This window comes from Bos taurus, chromosome 4 (assembly GCF_002263795.3).
Source record: "Bos taurus isolate L1 Dominette 01449 registration number 42190680 breed Hereford chromosome 4, ARS-UCD2.0, whole genome shotgun sequence".
Taxonomy (NCBI): Eukaryota; Metazoa; Chordata; class Mammalia; order Artiodactyla; family Bovidae; genus Bos; species Bos taurus.
In genome coordinates, this window is record NC_037331.1 from 87946992 (window position 1) to 87968532 (window position 21541).

Below are 21541 nucleotides of genomic sequence, written 5' to 3' on the forward strand. Positions count from 1 at the left end.
TGAATCTCAAAAGCATTATGTTGAGTGAAAGAAGCCAGATGTGAAAGAACACTATTGCATGATTCTGTTTGTATAAAATGTCCAGCTAAAGCAAATATACAGAGACAGAAAACAGAGGAGTGGTTGCCTGGAGCTCAACGGGGTGGGCACAAAGGTTGAATGCAAGCAGGCACAGGGATTTTGGGAAGTCACGGGAAATGTTCTAAAATTGAATCATGGTGATGGTTGCACAACTTGGTAAATTTACTGAAAATAATGATCGAACTTTACACAAAGTTGAGTGAATGTTATGGCCCATCAACTACACTTAAAAAAAAAAAAAAAAAAACAAGAAGAGCATGTCTCTTGCTGACAGGTGGTGCCGTGTTTACAACCTTGCTGAGGTCGCCCAGCTGAACAATGGAGTCATCTGGCTCAGAGGAAAGTGCTCAGTTCTTGCACTGGCAGCCCATGATTTATTAGTTTTGCTCTGCTGATAAGACCATGAAAAGCAGATGAGGACACAGCATTCAAGGGCAGTGCCTATTGCCTTCACCAGTTGAACTGGCTCTCAAACCCAAACAAACACAGCCTGCTCTGCCAGCCTCTGACATTTCCATGAAGCTTATAATATGACTTTCCCACCTATTATTATTATCTACAAAACACACAAAAACATGTAGTTTAGAGAGCTAAAAATGAAGCTTTCCTGTCCAAGTGAGGGCATAAACTGACAAGGTGTCATGGTATCCTGGGATGGATGGGTGTTTTGTAACACTCATGAGAACTAGTTCGGATTCCCTGGAGGTGCAGTGGAAAAGAAAGCCAGGAGAAATGGGGGTGGGATGGCATTCCAGGGGAAATCAGAGAAGGCAAGCTTTCAAAAGGCTGTGGATCTCAGGAATCCAGGACAACCGAGGACGGAAATGTCAGTGAGGAACTGTGAGTGTGTGAAAAGACAGTGCCCTTGATTTTCCAGAGAAATTTGCCAATGAAAAAGCTCAGTAACCAGACACCAGCTCTCAAGCACTGACTGTGCCATCTCAGAGCACACTGTGTCCCCACAATTCCCAGACTTTGACACTGAATTTACCTTTCTAGCCCCTCTTCACAGTGGAATCTCAGCTGTTCTGCCTTTTCAGTTACCACTTCCCTGCAGGACTGGAGTTTTCTTAAGTGACAGTTGTCATAAACTTGAGGAGAGAGCTCTCCCAGGGAACAAATCTGTGTCTTGGGTGGTCTTGAGTGCCGATCATTCTTCTTAATACACAGTGAACAAACCAGCCCCAAACTATCATATCAACACATGGGGTTACAATTAAGTGGTTACTGAAATGAATGAAAGTCTCAGACCTTCCAGGATACCCCACGTAAAACTTCCTTTATCAGGATTTCATATGATATATGTCAAATCTGTTCCCACTTCTGTAAGTGGAATTTCATGTTTATGAGCTGCCTTAGGAGGAAACCTGATTGAAGAAATTCAGCTATTCTTTCCTCACTTTTGAATTTTTTCTGACAACCACTTTTTTTTGGTCTTTATAATTTTAACATTATCAGCTTGTCTATTAACTTGCACTGGGGCTCATTCTTACATGTTTGAATTAGTTCAGCAAAGGATACTTGAACCTACTACACACAAGACAAAGCATTAGCTGTGCTATTAAAAATTTCTGTCTTTCATCCCATCTGTCTTCTATTTTGGTACATTTTGAAATGACAAACTGGAAAATCTCAACATGAGAAGCACTCGGACTCACAGAACATAACACTAATTATCACATCGTAGCTGGGTATACTTAAAGAGAATTTTTAACCTCTCAGAACCCCAGAACCCATTTTCACCCTTTATAAAATGGGTGGCATAGTATCTATTTCACCAAGCGTTGCCTCACACGCAGTAAGTGGCAGCTACACACAATTATTCAGTGGAGATCCGATTACTATGTCGGACTGCCTGGCACACTGTATGTAAAAGCATTTTGTAAACTATAAACGTTATACAATGGCAAGATATTAGCTTTATAAATAGCTCTAATAATTTTAAATTTGACTCATGCTCACAACCACAAGCTGGCACAGCTGGGAGATTTGCTTGGCTGCCAAGCCTGAGAGAGAAGACTTGATAAGGGTATTGCCAGTTCTCATCTGATCCATGGGGCCTGTTTGGTTGTCATCTGTGCTGGGCCTGACCTTTGCCTGACATTCCCCCCAGGAGCCTGTCTCCTGCTATCTGAGAAGCTCCCAGCAGACAGACTGAGTGAAGTCGGAAGCTTCACTTCCTTAGGGGTCATTGCGTTAGTTCTGCAGCCTTTGGATCAACCAGCCATAGGAATTGTTGAAAACCCAAATTCTTCTGCATAAGTGAGAAACAGGTTAAATCTAGTTCAGGAAGCAATCTGGCAATTGTACAATGAGAGAGAGGAGCTAAGCCCTTTTAAAAAAAAAAACAACAAAAATAGAAGGTGAAAGTTAGGAATAACTTGTTAACAGTAGATAGTTGATACTTGTGAAAATAAGAGAATTTCCAGTTCCCCAACTTTGCAAATGACACTGTAGCATATGATTTTCATGTTTCCTCATCAGCAAACTGAGAACAATTTAAATAAGAAAGGCATCCATGAAATGAACAAAAAAGTCATTGTGAGATATGAACACAGTAACCAGTCAGGCTAATTTGTTAGATTGGAAGCCACATTCAGAGGCAGACTGATCATGAAGCAGGAGCTTCTGGGCCCTTGTGAGTGTTGGGAGTCCCAGGAGTAATGGAATGTTGAGGGGGTTTTTGTGTGAGAGCCAAGAAGCCAGGTTATAATTAGGTGCCATTTTGCTATATGCATTTCTGGTAAGCCACTTCAAGAGAAAAAAGCTCTGCTTGCTCAGTTGCTTCAGTCATGTCTGACTCTTTGCAACCCCATGGACTATAACCCTCCAGTCTTCTCTGTCCATGAGATTCTTCAGGCAAGAATACTGAAGTGGGTTGCCATTTCTTCCTCCAGGGGATCTTTTGGACCCAGGGATTGGACTTGAGTCTCCTGCATCTCCTGCATTGCAGGTGGATTCTTTACTGCTGAGCCACCAGGGTAGCTGTGTTTTATACACTCTTATAACTAATTTTGTTTTATATTATTATTCTTAAAGAGGTCCCCATCACTGTAAAATCACTAGATTCCATAAGACCTGGATCTACCCCTGTCTACACTGGAAACCATCTGAGTTGTTTTTTCAACTTTTTCTTTCTTTTATATTTTTACTTTATTTAATCTTATTTATTTATTTATAGACTGTGCCAGATGGCATGTGAGATCTAGCCCTGGCTGGGAAACCTGCACCCACTCCCACCCCCACCCCCACCCCGGCATTGGGAGACCTGAGTCTTAACTACTGGACTGCCAGGAAAGTCTCTGGGCTTTGTGTTTTTGTTTTTTTTTTTTAATTCTTCTTAAACACCTGAGAACTTTAGTAAGCCTTGGGGATGATGAATGAGCAGACATAGCTCCTTCCTTTGGGAAAAAATTCCTTTCCTGTGAAGACAGATTCAAATCAAGTGATCCCAAGTGGGATGCTGCATAGAATAAAGTTTTGTGGGAACTTAGAGAACTAAGCTGACCTCAGGCATCAGGAAAGACCTCCCTTTGGGAGTGTTACTTAAGAGTAAGGAATCTAATGAGGTGCATGAACCTAGAGCCTATTATAAGAGTGAAGTCAGAAAGAGAAAGAGAAATATCGCATACTAATGCACTTACACTTCATGGCAAATAGATGGGGAAATAGTGGAAACAATGGCTGACTATTTTTCTGGGCTCCAAAATCACTGCAGATGGTGACTGCAGTCATGAAATTAAAAGATGCTTACTCCTTGGAAAGAAAGTTATGACCAACCTAGACAGCATATTAAAAAGCAGAGACATTACTTTGCCAACAAAGGTCCGTCTAGTCAAGGCTATGGTTTTTCCTGTGGTCATGTATGGATGCAAGAGTTGGACTGTGAAGAAGGCTGAGCGCCAAAGAATTGATGCTTTTGAACTGTGGTGTTGGAGAAGACTCCTGAGAGTCCCTTGGACTGCAAGGAGATCCAAGCAGTCCATCCTAAAGGAAATCAGTCCTGAATATTCATTGGAAGAACTGATGCTGAAGCTGAAACTCCAATACTTTGGCCACCTGATGCGGAGAGCAGACTCATTTGCAAAGACCCTGATGCTGGGAAAGATTGAGGGCAGGAGGAGAACGGGACGACAGAGGATGAGATGGTTGGATGGCATCGTGGATACAATGGACATAGGTTTGGCTGGATTCTGGGAGTTGGTGATGGACAGGGAGGCCTGGCATGCTGCGGTTCATGGGGTCGCAAAGAGTCAGACACGACTGAGAGACTGAACTGAACTGAACTGAATGCATATACATGGAATCCAGAAAGATGGCACTGATGAATTTATTTGCAGGGCAGCAATGGAGAAACAAACAGAGAACAGACTTACAGACACAGGGAGAGGGGAGGGGAGGGTGAAATGTATGGAGAAAGTAACACAGAAACTTACATTACCATATGTAAAATAGAAAAATAGATAGCCAATGGGAATTTGCTGTATGTCTCAGGGAACTCAAACAGGGGCTCTGTATCAACCTAGAGGGCTGGGATGGGGAGGGAGATGGGAGGGAGGTTCAAGAGGGAGGGGACATATGTACACCTATGGCTGATTCATGTTGATGTTTGACAGAAAACAACAAAATTCTGTAAAGCAATTATCCTTCAATTAAAAAAATAAAAATTTTAAAAAAGAATGTATAAAATAGTAACTGCCACAGAGGAGAAAAAAAAAAAAAGAGGAAGGAGAAGGAAGCAGAGGCCTCCCAGGCAAGTGGAGGGAGCATGCAAATGGCTTGGGATGGAGGCCAGCCTAGGGTTCAGAAGCCCCAAGTGGCTGAGGGTGAGGGTTGGAGGAAGTGACCCAAGTTGAGACTGGAGAGGTAAGCGGGGACTTTTCCTGGAGTGGCCAGAGGGCAGGATGAAAGTTTCTTTCTGAAGGACAATGGGAGCCCTATAAGAGGGTCTTAGGTAGAGAATGACCAGATGAGATCTGTGGTTTCATAAAATGAGCTATACTGTGGCAAAGGAAACAATGTTGGGCATCAGGGAAAATGAGGACAGGAGCTTAGACTGGGACTGGGCGGAGCATACACAGATAAAGTAGGATTCAAGAGCCTGTGACTGAATATGATAATATTGGTGAGAGAAGATGACACACAGGCTCCACAACTAGGTGGATGAGGAGACCATTTTCAGAAATGTGAAAGCTTTGGGGTGGGGGAAGTGGAAAGAAGAAAATCAGGTTACTGATTCAGAGCAAGTTGAGGTTTTCGTGCCATGAGACAACACTCTTTCCTACCCCACTTCCTCCCCACCTCCAATGAAGTTTTTATTGATGGTTTCATAAAAAATTCCTGAAGACACAAATATTAGCTCAGTCAAATTACATGTTATTGTAAATCTTGGCCCTTTGGGGTCCTTTCAAATCGCTGAAACTACGTGTTAAATTTGTGAGCGACAAGTGCCTACAGTAGAATAAAGCCAAGAACGAGGGGAAATGAAAGGTTTATTAAATATATTCTTATGATACATTCATTTAACTTTTCTTTGTGGTTATAAATTTTAAAAATGACTATACAAACTTTTTTTTTCTTTTCTGTTATGACTTATTACACTGGACATTGAACATAGCTCCCTGGACTACACACCAGGACCTTGTTATTCATCCGTTCTATATATAATGGTTTGCATATAAATATTTTGAAATATGAACAGTTCCTAAAATTACCAAATTCTTCCTGAAACGTAGGGGTTATTAAAGAAAATAAAGACTCAACTAATAGAACCTGAGGTGATGGAATTCCACTTGAGGTATTTCAAATCCTAAAAGATGATGCTGTGAAAGTGCTGCACTCAATATGCCAGAAAATTTGGAAAACTCAGCAGTGGCCACAGGACTGGAATAGGTCAATTTTGTTTCCAGTCCTGAAGAAAGGCAATGCCAAAGAATGCTCAAACTACCACATAATTGCACTTATTTCACACGCTAGTAAAGTAATGCTCAAAATTCTCCAAGCCAGGCTTCAGCAATATGTGAACCGTGAACTTCCAGATGTTCAAGCTGGTTGTAGAAAAGGCAGAGGAACCAGAGATCAAATTGCCAACATCCGCTGCATCATGGGAAAAGCAAGAGAGTTCCAGAAAAACATGTACTTCTGCTTTATTGACTATGCCAAACCTTTGACTGTGTGGATCACAATAAACTGTGGAAAATTCTGAAGGAAATGGGAATACCAGACCACCCGACCTGTCTCTTGAGAAATCTGCATGCAGGTCAGGAAGAAACAGTTAGAACTAGACAGGGAACAACAGACTGGTTCCAAATAGGAAAAGGAGTACATCAAGGCTGTATATTGTCACCCTGCTTATTTAACTTATATGCAGAGTACATCATGAAAAATGCTGGGCTGGAAGAAGCACAAGCTGGAATTAAGATTGCCTGGAGAAATATCAATAACCTCAGATATGCAGATGACACCATCCTTATGACAGAAAGTGAAGACGAACTAAAAAGCCTCTTGATGAAAGTGAAAGAGAAGAGTGAAAAAGTTGGCTTAAAGTTCAATATTCAGAAAACTAAGATCATGGCATCCAGTCCCATCACTTCATGAGAAATAGATGGGGAAACAGTGGCTGGCTTTATTTTGGGGGGCTCCAAAATCACTGTGGATGGTGATTGCAGCCATCAAATTAAAAGACTCTTACTCCTTGGGAGGAAAGTTATGACCAACCTAGACAGCATATTAAAAAATAGGGACATAATTTTGTCAACAAAAGTCCATCTAGTCAAGGCTATGGTTTTTCCAGTAGTCATGTATGGATGTATTGGACTATAAAGAAAGTTGAGTGCTGAAGAATTGGTGCTTTTGAACTGTGGTGTTGGGGAAGACTCCTGAGAGTCCCTTGGACTGCAAGGAGATCCAACCAGTCTATCCTAAAGGAGTTCAGTCCTGGTTGTTCATTGGAAGAACCTATGTTGAAGCTGAAACTTCAGTACTTTGGCCACCTGCTGGGAAGAGCTGACTCATTTGCAAAGACCCTGATGCTGGGAAAGATTGAGGGCAGGAGGAGAAGGGGACGACAGAGGATGAGATGGTTGGACGGCATCACCGACTCTATGAACATGAGTTTGAGTAAACTCTGGGAGTTGGTGATGGACAGGGAGGCCAGGTATGCTGCCATTCATGGGGTCACAAAGTCGGACAAGACTGAGAGGCTGAACTTAATTGAACCGACCTCTCAACATTTCTGAACATTAAGAGCCAAAAGTGCATAAGCCACAAGCCAAGAAACTCACCTTAAAGAGAGGGTCTCCCTCAATTATCGAGGTTTAGGCTGAAGCATTTATTACATACCACTGGAGTTAGGAGGTGTCTGATCACTGCCTAAAAATATTACTTACTGAAATCCCAGCTCTGCTGGCAGGGCCCATAGTGCTGATTTTTGGAGGTGCTGATGAGTTTTGCTCTTCTTGAGTCTCCATTAGTACCAGGACACTTGCTGGGATTAACGGTAGCTTGTATTTAAGAAGGCAAGTTGTGGCTATGGGATAATGTTAGAGATGTCCACTTAACTTTAGATGTAATAAAGTCCAAAACTCCTTGACATGACCCTGCAAATATAAAATATTCAGCATCTATATGTGTCTACCAGGTGTCAGCCATGATGGTGGTGGCTAGGAGGGAAAAAAAGGAGTTGCAGGGGAAATAAGAACCAGGGCCAGTTTCTGCCTAGCCCCACCTACTCCCCACCTCTACTGAACAATGCCTGGTTTTGTTTTTGTTTGTGTTTTTGTTTTCATGCTCTTGTGTGTTTGCTCAGAGGCTTCTCTCTCTTCCAGGAAATCTCTTTATGGTTCCTGTGACTTCTCCAACTGCAGCCACGTGGGCTGCCTTGCTTCTTCATCTGTATTTATTCCACAGCTCTACTCTTGTTGGCACCTCGGCGGAGCTGTCACTGCACTTTGTTACTGTCAGCTGTCTGCCTCTCTCTGAGAAGCATGAGCTCCTGAGGCAGCAGCGTCTAGATCAATTTTTATTTTTCAGTTTATAACCCTAGCTTCCAGCACAGCACCTATCCACACAGCAGACATCTGGTAAATGGACGTTGAATAAAGAAACAAATAATACTATTTTCAAGAGGAAATCAAAGGGAAAAAATGGTTGAAAGAAAAAAAAAAACTATTTTCACTAAAAAGGAAATTGCTGATGTCCTGGGAAATAATGTATATCTGATTGACAATCAAGAAGCATGAAAATAATTCCCTCTGAGAGAGATTGTTTTAAAAAGAAAATGCAAATCTTCAGAAGGCTTGTAGTACTGATGGCTCTAAAAGCAATCCTACTTGAAAACACAATGTGATCAGGTTAAATATCCCAAAATAGAAAATGGTGACACTCAGAGAACTTTTGACTGGGATTTTTCCCCTCAGTGCAGACAAGTTTGCAAGGAAATCTAAATTTTTCATCATACTTACTTCTGGCCAGAGTCAGGCATTGATGTTTAATTAGTCAACAGAATTTTATCCAATGGATTTAAAGTCTGTGGAGAAAACATAAAGAGGGATCCAGTGAACTAAGATCATCCATGAGCTGTGATTGTTATCATAATTAGAGTGATTTGTAATATATATACTAGGATGTCTGAATGACCATTGTTCTTAATGGAGTGTCTTGAGAGGCTATAATATTTTTTTTTCCCCCAATGATGCTGCCACAGAGCAAAACACTTTAATGTCGCCTCTTCCAGAGTAATTTTCAGAGTCATTCATGGGCTACCTAAGATTTGGAAGAAGAAACTCACAAAAGAACATATTTATTCTGCATTGTTCCAATGAGAAAACTTAAATATATTTATGGTGATTTTTCAAGAGATTAGTTTTAACACAGTAGAAAGAAAGATGTTGTAGTGATTTGAGCCCTCCAACAACGGAAGGCGTTTTTGGTAATGTACAGTTTTCACCAAAAGTACTCAAGCAAACACTAACTAAACGACCACTTATAGAAGTCACAGAGGATTGAGGTTTTTCCAAGTCCCTTTGAAAGCTGAGAATCTGTGATTCCAAAAATATTTCAGTCAGTATTTTATAGTCATATTAACTGTGTATTATTGCATCAAGACCTTACTTCAGATCTGTGCTCAAAAGTCACCTTATTAAAACAGAGATCTTCCCTACTTGAAATATTACCTGCACAATCTTCTTTCTTCCCTTTTATCCCACTTTATTTCTCTCCACTGAACTTCTGTCTGTATGTTCTGTATTTACTCATTTATTTACATATTGTCTGTTTCCCCCAGTGAGACTGTAAACTCCATGAAGGAAGGAATTTTTATTTTTGGTTTTCTTCAATGCTCTAATGCCAGCACTTAATTTAGAACCTGACAGGCAGTGTATGTTCAATAAGTTGTCAGATAAAAATAATATTAAAATAGAAAAACTACAAACAAGAGAGAAAAAGTAAAACACAATTTTATTTTTTTTACAATTACGCATCTCAAATTTATATAGTGGTCAGCATATCATATGTGCCTAATACATAATTGTTGAAAAAACAAAAGTATACTATCATTTTAATGCATTTTTCATCTTTTAAAAAAAAACAGGTTTTTATACAGTTGTAATCATAATTCATCTTTTAACCTAAAATTTATTATTCAGCTGAATAACTCATCTTATTCATCAGATTTGGATATAATATTTTATGTAATTTCCAAAAATCAAAATTATTTTCACATAAAAAATGTATTATCACTAAGGCTACAACAAAGGTATATGCTAAAGGCCATAAAAAGACAATGAACTCATCATTTCTAATATCATAATTATCCCAGTAGTATCACTGAAAAGAGTCATAGTTATTTTGGGAGACAGAATTTCATAATGAGTTAAGACCATAATACTTAGCCAAAACATTCTTGCAAAAGAAAAAAAGTGAAGAACTTATACTTCCTGGTTTCAGTACATACTACAAAGCTATAATAATTAAGACTAGGTGGTACTGTCTTAAGAAAATAGACTCACAGATCTACAGAACATGACCTACTTTCCAGAAATAAACCCTTACATTTATGACCAATTAATTTTCCACAAAGGCACCAATGCAATTCAATAAAAAAAAATCCTAAGACAATTGGACATCTGTATACAAAAAGATGAATTTAGACCATTACCCTACACAGATGCAAATATTAAATCAAAATGTGTAATATACCTATGAAAACTCAAAACTATAAAACTCTTAGAAGAATGCATAAAAGTAAGTCTCAGATCTTGTGTTAGGAAAAGATATCTTAGTTATAATACCAAAAGCTCAAGCAATAGAAGAAATAGATAAACTGAACTTCATCAAAATTAAATAGGTTTACTTTTCAAAAGACAATCCACAGAATGACAGATAATATCTGCAAATCTGATAAAGTCCAGATTATAAAAATAATCTTTATAACTTAGTAATAAGACAACCTGATTTAAAAATGAGCATAAGATTTAAATGAATATTTTACTAAAGTTGATATAAGATTGCCAGTAAACATATGACATGATGCTCAGTATCACTAGTTACGGGCTTCCCTGGTGGACCAGATGGTAAAGAATCTGTCTGCAATGTGGGAGACCTGGGTTCGATCCCTAAGTTGGGAAGATCCCCTGGAGGAGGGCATGTAACCCACTCCAGTATTCTTGCCTGGAGAATCTCCATGGACAGAGGAGCCTGGCGGGCTACAGTCCATGAAGTTGCAAAGAGCTAGACACAACTGAACAACTAAACACAGCACACATCATTAGTGTGTGTGCTGTTATTAGTTATTAGAGGAATGAAATTTAAAACAATAATGAGATACCATTTCATAGGCACTGAAATAGCTATAATCCAACACTTCAGCAAAAACATGTTAGGATGTGGAGAAACTGGGATGCTCCTCATTGCTGGTAGGAAAGTAGATTGGTACAGCCATTCTGGAAAATAATTAGGCAGTTTCATGAAAAGTAAATTTACCATATAACTCAGCAATTCCACTACTGCAAACTAGCTACCCAAGGGAAATAAAAACATGTGGCTACATAGACTTGCAGTAAGTGTTCAACATTGGTCATAACTCCCCAAACCTGGAAACAACCCAAACATTCACAACTACTGAATGTATAAACAAAATATCATGTATTTGTGTTGACACATGTATAGTTCTATATATATATACATTTTAACAGATGTTCATATATCTGTATGCTAGGATGATATATTTATGAAACCCGGTAAACTGTGTGTTTATTTCATCATATTCATAAAAATGTGGGCAAGTATATAATTTCAAATTAGCATCTCTTCAGTTTTCAGCCCAGACACAAATCCAGTTGCAAATTCTAGCTCCACCATTTCTTAGCACTGTGGTCCTGGGCTAGTTACTTAACCTCTCTGAATCTGTACTAGTAAAACATGGGTAATAGTATACACTTCATGGGACTGTGGGATTAAGTGAGATCAATGTTTAAAATGCTTAGCACTAGACTGGCATAGTGTCAGTTCATAATAAATCTTGTCCGATATTGTTATTTGTCTTTTGGGGAGTTTCATTTGTGAATCAAGTTGTTTACTAATACTTAGGGGGTGAGGAGAAGGAAGCCATTTTGTGCAGAGGAGAGAGAGTGCAAAGGCTTCCACCCTTCTAGCTGTCTGACTTCACTTAATTTCTCAGAGCTTCACTTGCCAAAATCTGTAAAGGGAGATTTTAATGTAAATCATCTCTCAGGACTTATGGTTAGGAAAATTACATTCAGGCGCTTTGTAAACTGCAAATGCAATGACAATAGAAAAGTGCTATATCAGTATAACCTTCTGTTCTCATCATGCCACCCACGATATGTTTTTTAGGAGAACCAGAATAACTACTCTAAAGGCATGTGTAGTCATTTCCCATCCTGGAAGATTATAGGAAGAGAATCTTTTCATGACCATGGTGGTGGTAATGAGCCATTTTAGAAATACGTTTTTACCCTCTTGTTGTTTGAAAACAAAATAAGAAGCCGGTTACTTCCTATCTGAAGCCCTGTCTGCCTGTCCTCATGAGCCATTAGGCTCAGCTAAATATGTCCCTGGCCAGTATGTGAATAATCCCCACTGGTTCTGAGACCTCCATCCACCACTGATGTGACATTCTTTGTGTTCAAATGTCTAGCTGACGTCTGATGCTTAAAACAGCCTATGCCTTCACCCCTCTCTGCATTGTCACAGCCTGTATCACCACTCTTAAAAGGCTATCGCAGGCACTCCCAACACCAGTTGCTAACCAGCCTGCCCACTCTCCTCCCTGCCTGCTGCTGGCTGCCTTGAATGCCTGGTTCCCCAAGCTCCTTGTGGGTCTGACAAAGCAGGGACCATGTCTACCTTTGGCTACAGGAGAGGACTTAGCAAATATGAATCCATCGATGAGGACGAACTCCTGGCTTCCCTGTCAGCCGAGGAGCTGAAGGAGCTAGAGAGGGAGCTGGACGACATTGAACCTGATCACAGCCTCCCGGTGGGGATGAGGCAAAAGAGTCTGACCGAGAAAACCCCCACAGGGACATTCAGCAGAGAGGCGCTGATGGCCTATTGGGAAAAGGAGTCCCAGAAACTCTTGGAGAAGGAGAGGCTGGGGGAGTGTGGAAAGGTAGGCTCTTGGATTATTTTCCTTAGCTATTCCCAATCTCCCAACCCCGAACCCAGGAATCTTTTTTATTTTTTTCTAATTTTTCATTCCTCATCACTTTTCTTACAATCCACTTGCACCTGCTATTGAAAATTTTCTCAGGCTGAAATAGTCATCTAACTTTTATCACAACCTAATGGATTATATGAAAGATTCTTAGTTGGGGGGTCCCGTCATCAACAAGGATGGGATCTTCAAGAGGAAAATAATTCGCAAGCAAAGCATGGGTTTAGATATTTTGCCAAACAAAAGTCTAATTTGAGTTATAAGTTAAGGATGTGGCATAATACTTGTTTTATACACATATATATGGCAGTTATGTAAATGTATACGGCAGCTAAGTAAATTTATTTTCTTCTATAAAGACAATAGTGGGTAATCTGTTGCTTGGACTGTGATGGTGGCTACAATAAAACTAATTCCTTTTTCCAACACCAGGAAACGTAGGGTGGTGAGTAATATATGGGGTGGAGAGTCAGGGGACCTTATTTCTTATTCCTGCTCTGCACCCAAGTTGTAAGACCTTGAACAGAGAGTCAGTTCTGCAGAGTTCTCTTTCATATCAATGGAGGGTGTTCTTCAAACACCATTTTGAGATTTTTATGTTAAAGATTTTCCTAAGAAAATGCATGTGTGCTTGTGTAAACATACAAAATTTTACATGGAATTTCAAAATGATGGCACACATCCTGAAACCCTCCTAAGGCTCCAGGTTAAGCATCCCTGCTAGGATGATCTCTAAGATTCCTTCCTATTTTATAATGGTGATTCTGAGGCCAGAAAATGCATTTATATTAGAGGTCAGGTCTATTAAGCTCTTGTTCTCTGCTCAGTAAATAGTTAATTTGAATTTGTCAAATAAATCATTCATAGAAGGAAGTTCAAAAGACTAAGCTCTGGAAATATAGTTATGGCAATAAGAATATAAAAATAACAAATTCTTGAATTTGTGGAAGAACATTGCTCAAGAGCAATAGTTTAAAACCTGTGTGCTCTACTGGAATCATCTAAGATCAAAATGGCCTGAAGCCAATGGCAAGACTTTCATAGTACTAATCCAGGAACTGTTAGATGATCTTGATGATAGAGTGTGGGGGCCACATTTGTAGCAAGATACGTGTGAGTTTTGTCCATGTCAATCATTGCAGAATGGGCCACCAGAATCAGGCCAGGGTTTGCCAAGGCCACAGTGGCAACCTGCATTGAGGGTCTGAAGGTGAGTGGTGAGAAGGAAGGATACACAAAATGGGCCAGGATTTGGGTCGGTCAATTCTTCCACAAACATAAGGTCTTTTTTTTTTTGATGTGGAAATGTGTGTCTGAAATCTGGTCAAATATACGAAGTATCACATTTTCCTAACAGTTCTTAAAGATTTTCCCTAATAAAAAAGATTAAAATTGCCTCATAATATCTAGGACAGACAGCCACTGGAGTAATCACCCAACAAAGGCATTTTAATATCATAACATATTGAGATGAGTGGAAAACAAAGGACAAAGCCTGTTGTCAGCTGTTGATGAAACCCACCTGCTCCTGCCAAAGGTTTTGCTGATCCCTGAGCCCTGCCAATGGCTTATCAGCTCAATTAGAGAGGCTGTGTGTTGATGAACTTTGATTCCTTTCTCAGCTAGTTAACTTTTCTCCCGCTCCCCTTTCCCCGCTGGCAAGTTGTCTCTAGAGTCACAAGGAGTGCTGAGCAGAAGTTTGCCAGTGGAGGGTGTCAATCCATCTCAACTCCAGGAAAAAGCTCAGAGCAGCTGACTGGTGGGTGGGTGGGGGAAAGGGTGACAGTGTAAGTGAAGAGCAGCCCAGTGTAGACCATGAGAAGGAGATGAGGGGTCATGCTTCTCAGGCTACTGTTGGCTCTGTAAATATTTATGAAAATCATGTTCAACACCTATTGAATGACAGCTTCTGTCCACCTGGACTCCCACAAACTTATCCTACATTAAACATCTCCAAGAAGCCCTGGAGACCCAAAGGTCCAACTCCTTGAGCTTGAGTATCTGCTGGGTGTCAGGCATAGGTGCCAGTAAGTACATTCACATTACTTCATTGAACTCTCACCTTCTGGATATGAGAAGTGAGCCTGGGAGAGGTTAAGAAACTCACTTGAGATTAACAGCTTCTAGCTGAAATTCAAACCAAGTCCTGTTGGCACAAAGACTGCAATTCTCAGAATGTGGGTACATCAGCAACACCTGGGACCTTCCAACTCATTCTAGGGCTCCCCCAGACCAGATGAATGAAGAACTCTGGGAGTAGGGCCCAGCACTGTGTGGCTTCACAAGCCCTCCTGGTGCTTTTGACATACCCTGTGGTTGGAGAACCGCTCAACTCTATTGCAGTTTCCTTGAGACCATCTATCCCAGGGATTTACTGATTTGTCTAAAATCAACCAGCTCTTTTTGAGGCTTCCCTGGTGGCTCAGCAGTAAAGAATCTGCCTGCCAATGCAGGAGACACGGATTCGAACCCTGAGTGGGGAAGATACTCTGGAGAAGGAAACGGCAACCCACTCCAGTGTTCTTGCCTGGAGAATTCCATGGACAGAGAAGGCTGGTGGGCTACAGTCCATTGGGTCACATCTTTGTGACCACATGTAGGACATGACTTAGTGACTAACACAATGAACAAAACCAGTTTTTTATGGGTAGAACCAGAACCAGAATGGGAAACCATGCTTACTGCCTCCTTCTTCATGTAATGGTGCCAGGGAAGTAATGAGGAGAAATGGTTGGCCACCCTCTTCTTGTTGCCTTATTTATTCCCTAAGTGTACCCATATTCGCTTCTCCCTATCGCCCCCTTCAGTGCTTCAAGCTTCTCTGCCTCACCCCACCCCAACCTTTCCACCCCCATTCTTGCAAGTGTTAGTCAATCGTGTCTGACTCTTTGTGACCCCATGGACTGTAGCCCACCAGGCTCCTCTGTCCATGGGGATTCTCCCAGCAAGAATACTAGAGTGGTTGCCATTCCCTTCTTCAAGGGATCTTCCCAACCCAGGGATAAAACCCAGGTTTCATGCATTGCAGTCAGATTCTTTACCATCTGAGCCACCAGGGAAGCCCTTGCAAGGATCTGGGTTAATTCCAGAGCAGTTGCAGATAGGTGATCTGGAACACTGCAGTCAGTCCAAATGAGAGAATTATTTTGAAAGTGGGCAACAATTGCTTTAACATCATTCTTCCTTCTTCTCTGGATATCTTTCTCCCTTCTGCTGTTCTTCTCTGAGATGTCCCCCAACTAGAGTGGCTAACCATCTTGGCTTGGACTGTGTAGATTTTAGAATGCAGAACTCTTTTCTGGAATACCTTTCAGCCCCGGGCAAACCAGGACAATCAATCACCTTCTTCCCATCCACCTGATCTGTACTCTTATCCGAGACCTCCCCTGACTTAGAGGCTGTTATGCTGTGCTGTACTTAGTTGCTCAGTCATGTCCGACTTTTTGTGACCTCATGGATTATAGCCTGCCAGGCTTCTCTGTCCATGGAATTCTCTAGGCAAGAATACTGGAGTGGGTTGCCATGCCCTCCACCAAGGGGATCTTCCCAACCCAGGGATCGAACCCAGGTCTCCTGAATTGCAGATGGATTCTTTACCAACTGAGTCACCAGGGAAGCCTGAGGCTGTTAACACCAAAGGCTGTTAACTAATGTCAATTTAGAGCCATTCAGTTAACAAATTTTACCGAGCCCCTAATACCTGCTGAGCACTGTGTGAGGTGAGAACAGACATGATCCTTTTTGTCACCCTGCAAACAGTCTTTTGGGAGAAAAAAACAAATAATTAAAGAGGTACTTTATTGGAGGAGTTACAGCATCGTGGGATCACATAACAAAGATAATTTGAGGAGATGTCAAAGAAGGCTTTCTGGAGGAAATGTCATTGAGATGTCACAGGACAACTCATTGCTGAATAAGAGTTTCAGATATGATCTCTGCAAATATATTTAAGGGAAAAATATCTCTTGAAGATAAAGCCTAAAGGTCTTTGAAAAACTAGAGGGGTACCATTTAACAGTGGTATGACAGGCAGTATACCTTGAATTTTGAGACAGGCCCCTTTCCTCCAAATACTGAAACAGCTACACACACACATACACACACACACACACACACACACACACAGTGTCACTCTCCCTCCTGCTCCTGAACAAGTGAGTAAATTAAGACTGGACAAGCCATCCCAGGAGTGGCTGACCCCTTCCCCAGGCCATCACTTGGTGCCTGCCACTCCAAACAAGTGGATAACTGGAGGCTATTTTGTGACAGCAACTGGGCAAACAAACCTGGAGACCAGCGCAGTGTTTTCCAAAGCTCATTCCACGTGCCTCAGGCAGCAGGAGGCTGGGGTCAAAAACATTCCCATGTAGAAGGAAGAATTCTGGCTTTGGGGACAGGAAAGGGTCTTCGGGCTTTAGAGAAACTAAAGGATTAAAAAGATAGCATTAGGGAAAATCAGACTCTGTCAGCAATTGCCAGATTTTTATTTTATCAGAAAAGGTAGCGAGGAAAAGAAAAAAGTGGGGGTCAGCTGAACTTCTCAGTACAAAGTCTTGTTAACAGGAAGGACCAAGATGAAGTGAAATTGTGTTTGCCTGAAAGTCTTTCATAATTGATACCTGGTAAATAATTTAAGGCCATCAGGCTGAGGCAGTGGCTTGCTTCAAGATTTTTCTACTGTTCTCTGCTGTTTCACATAACGGTTGAAATGTAGTTAATGCCAAAGGCAATTATCTTTCCCACCTCCTGTCTTCTGAAGTCCCGTCTCATTTAACCCTATGATAACATGAAATTTCAAGCCGATTTGCTGCAAAGGATGACCCGAATGAGTTTCTGCATAGAGATGGGTTTTGATCTGCTCCCTTGGTTTTTTTCCCCAGAAAAAAGACAGAGACAGCCTCAGCTTCCAGGTGGTGTCGTCTCTGAGACCTCGTGCCAGGCTCTACTTAGAGGGACGTGCCCAGTCTCTGTATGCACTGACATAGGACATGGCAGAGGGCTCTGGGCTCCTGTCACAGAGACTATAGGAGGCAGACTGGGGGAAGAATTTCTGCACATTAAGAAAGGGAACCCAAGGATTTCCCTGATGGTTCAGTGGTTAAAACTTTGCCTTTCAATACAGAAGGTGTAAGTTCGATCCCTGGTCAGGGAGCTAATATCCCGCATGCCTCAGGGCCAAAAAGCCAAAACACAAAGCAGAAGGAATAACGGAACAAAATCCAATATGAAGACTTTTAAAAAATGGTCCCCTCAAAAAAAATCTTAAAGAAAAGAAAGGGAACTCATAAATGTGTTATGTATTTTTGTTGTCATTTGTATGTTTGGGATGGAGAAATAAGGAAGGACAGAAGGGTGATTCCCCAAGGGACGGCTGACCCTGCTAAATTGTAAGTAGACTAGAATTTAAGTCATTCAGGAGAGGGAGTTAAGAGAATAAGAATGCTATCAAGGGTTTTCCAGAGCAGAAGCTCCCACTTATTTGTTAAAAACTGGCAAAATGATGGCGAACTCTTATTCCATCAACTGAATTCTGGATATTTATTTTGCAGAATACAAAAAAATTTCTGCAGAATACAGAAAAAGCTGGTGAAAGTTATGCAAGGAAATGTTAACCCTGTTCACCTGAACTAGGGAGATTAGTAGCTGGAGACAACTTTTTATCCTTAGAAAGTTTTGTCTTACTTGCTTGTGTTACTTTTTTAAAGAATGTATTCAGATATAATTGACATATCACATTGTGTGAGTTTTAGAGGGACCACCGTGATGATCTGGTTGCAGGTATATATTGCAAAGCCACGTGTTACTTTTGTAAAATGTAACAATGTGCTTAAAACGGCAAACCTCATGAGGATACTCTGCTCTTCAGGTTGCAGAAGAGGACAAAGAAGAGAGTGAGGAAGAGCTTGTCTTTACAGAATGTAACAGTGAGGTTTCTGAGGATGTGTACACGGAAGAGGAGGAGGAGGACGAGGACGAGGAGGAGGAGGACAGCGAAGGAGAGGAAAGAACAGGTGCGAACGCGGAAGGGATGAACGGAGCTGTGCATTCCGATAGTGTCCATTCTGACAACGCGAGGCCAAAGACGTTTAAAAGTCAAATCGAAAACATACATCTGACTAACGGCCACAGTGGAAGGAACACGGAGTCCCCCCCGGCTGCCATTCACCCCTGCGGGAACCCCACAGTGATCGAGGATGCTCTGGAAAAGATTAAAAACAACGACCCCGACACCACGGAAGTCAATCTGAACAACATCGAGAACATCACCTCGCAGACGCTCGCCCGCTTCGCCGAGGCCCTCAAGGCCAACACGGTGGTGAAGACCTTCAGCCTGGCCAACACGCGCGCCGACGACAGCGCGGCCACGGCCATCGCGGACATGCTCCGGGTCAACCGGCACATCACCAGCATCAACATCGAGTCCAACTTCATCACGGGCAAGGGCATCCTGGCCATCATGAGGGCGCTGCAGCACAACACCGTGCTCACCGAGCTGCGCTTCCACAACCAGAGGCACATCATGGGCAGCCAGGTGGAGATGGAGATCGTCAAGCTGCTGAGGGAGAACACCACGCTCCTGAGGCTGGGCTACCATTTCGAGCTGCCAGGACCAAGAATGAGCATGACCAGCCTCCTGACCAGAAACATGGATAAGCAGCGGCAGAAGCGGATGCAGGAGCAGAAACAGCAGGAGGGATACGACGGAGGAGCCAACCTTAGGACCAAAGTCTGGCAGAGAGGCACGCCAGGCTCTTCACCGTACGCGTCTCCCAAGCACTCCCCCTGGTCGTCCCCCAAACTCCCCAAGAAAGTCCAAACTGTGAGGAGCCGCCCTCCGTCTCCGGCGGCCCCGCCCCCGCCTCCGCCTCCGCCCCCTCCCCCTCCCCCACCCCCACCGCCACCTCCCCTTGCTCCCCAAAGGCTGCCACCCCCGCCTCCGCCTCCCCCGCCTCCGGCCCCAGAGAAGAAGCTCATCACCCGCAACATTGCGGAAGTCATCAAACAGCAGGAGAGTGCCCAGCGGGCATTACAAAACGGACAGAAAAAGAAAAAAGGGAAAAAGGCTAAGAAACAGCCAAACAATATCCTAAAAGAAATTAAAAATTCCCTGAGGTCGGTGCAGGAGAAGAAAATGGAAGACAGTTCGCGACCTTCTACCCCACAGAGATCAGCTCACGAGAATCTCATGGAAGCTATTCGGGGAAGCAGCATAAAACAGCTAAGGCGGGTAAGTAACCCAAAGGCAGATGGGGCGAGCACCTAGGGTAGGAGTCAGCCTCCACCGCACTCGGGTACCAAACCACCTCTCTAACACTTATCAGTATACGCCAGAGCAGGCTGCCAAATCTGGAGCATCAAGAGCAGCTCACTAGAGAGAGGACGTTTCTGTTTGAGAGATGCGCTTGGTCCACCTTCTTGGCATCTCATTCTTTTAAGGGCCAGGCTCATCTTAAGACATTTCAACCTAAAAAAGAAAAAAAAAAATCCCAATTTCCTTAATAAGAAATCAGGGTATATGTCTCCAAAACAGATTCATCACTTGACAAAAAGTTTACCACCGAGGTGCAAGTGATTGGACTTCCCTGATGGCTCAGAAGGTAAAGCGTCTGCCTGCTATGCAGGAGATACGGGTTCGATCCCTGGGTCAGAGAGATCCTCTGGAGAAGGAAATGGCAACCCACTCCAGTTTTCTTGCCTGGAGAATCCCATGGATGGAGGAGTCTGGTAGGCTACAGTCCACGGGGTCACAAAGAATCAGACACAACTGAGCAACATTTTCCTTTTCTTTCTTTCTTGCAAGTGACTTAACACTTAATTTATAATAAAAAATTTGAACATCACCCAGCAAAAATCTGGGTTTCCCAGGTGGCACTAGGGGTAAAGAACCCACCTGCCAATGCAGGAGAGGTAAGAGACCTCTTGGGTTCAATCCCTAGGGAAGATCCCCTGGCAAAGGGCATGGCAACCCACTCCAGTATTTTTGCCTGGAGAATCCAGTGGACAGAGGAGCCTGGCGGACCACAGTCCATAGAGTCGCAAAGAGTTGGACACGACTGAAGCAATTTAGCACACACACACACAGCAATCTGAGTTCTTTCTGGAAAATACTGCTAAAGTCATACTCTACAGATATTTTTTTTTCCACTTTATCATTTGCATTGTTTTTATTGAAAGAGAATCCCCTATTTTTGTAGGTGGAAGTTCCAGAAGCTCTGCGATAAAAGCCTGATTTTTAGAAGAGGATGCAGCATTATTCAGTTGGTATTAGATAAAATGTATTTTGAGATGTTTCTAAAATACCTTCTTCAATTTGAGATGTTCTCCGACTTTAAAAATAGCCTCACCCATTAATTCCAAAGAGAATGTTAAGAAACTACCGGCATGTTTCTTCTGTAAATATGAAAATAAACTTCTTTTTTATGTCATGAGATTTGTATTGACAAGAAGCAGTTTATTTAAACATGCTCTGGACGTGTTGGTAACTCTGAGCTGTAATGAGTTCATGAAATGTGCTATTATTTTTGTAATCCTAATAAATTTGGATTGAAGTTTTTTTGTTTTTTTTTAAGCAAACTAATATTTTTTGTAAGTGGATAATCACATACACATCAGGTGTGTATGTAACTTTGCTAAATATTAAACATATTACATTCTTACCCCCAAAAAGTTTTGGGTACTTAGCATTTGCCTTTGTTTTCTCATGTCTAAGAAAATCTGATTAGAGCTCTCTCTAAAGGTCTGGAATCAAGAACCCTTTTAAAGGTCTTTTTGGTAGTGAGATAC

The 21541-nt window shown here is 42.0% G+C and overlaps 1 protein-coding gene across 1 annotated transcript; it reads left to right on the forward strand.

The window, feature by feature from the left end:
• Window positions 1–12340: 12340 nt before the first annotated feature.
• On the forward strand, window positions 12341–21309 carry LMOD2 (leiomodin 2). The gene is given in 3 exon segments (NM_001105387.1): window positions 12341–12712; window positions 18624–19985; window positions 20953–21309. Coding segments are annotated over 3 exon segments (1662 nt in total). The 5' UTR covers window positions 12341–12439; the 3' UTR covers window positions 20980–21309.
• The last annotated feature ends 232 nt before the right edge of the window (window positions 21310–21541 follow it).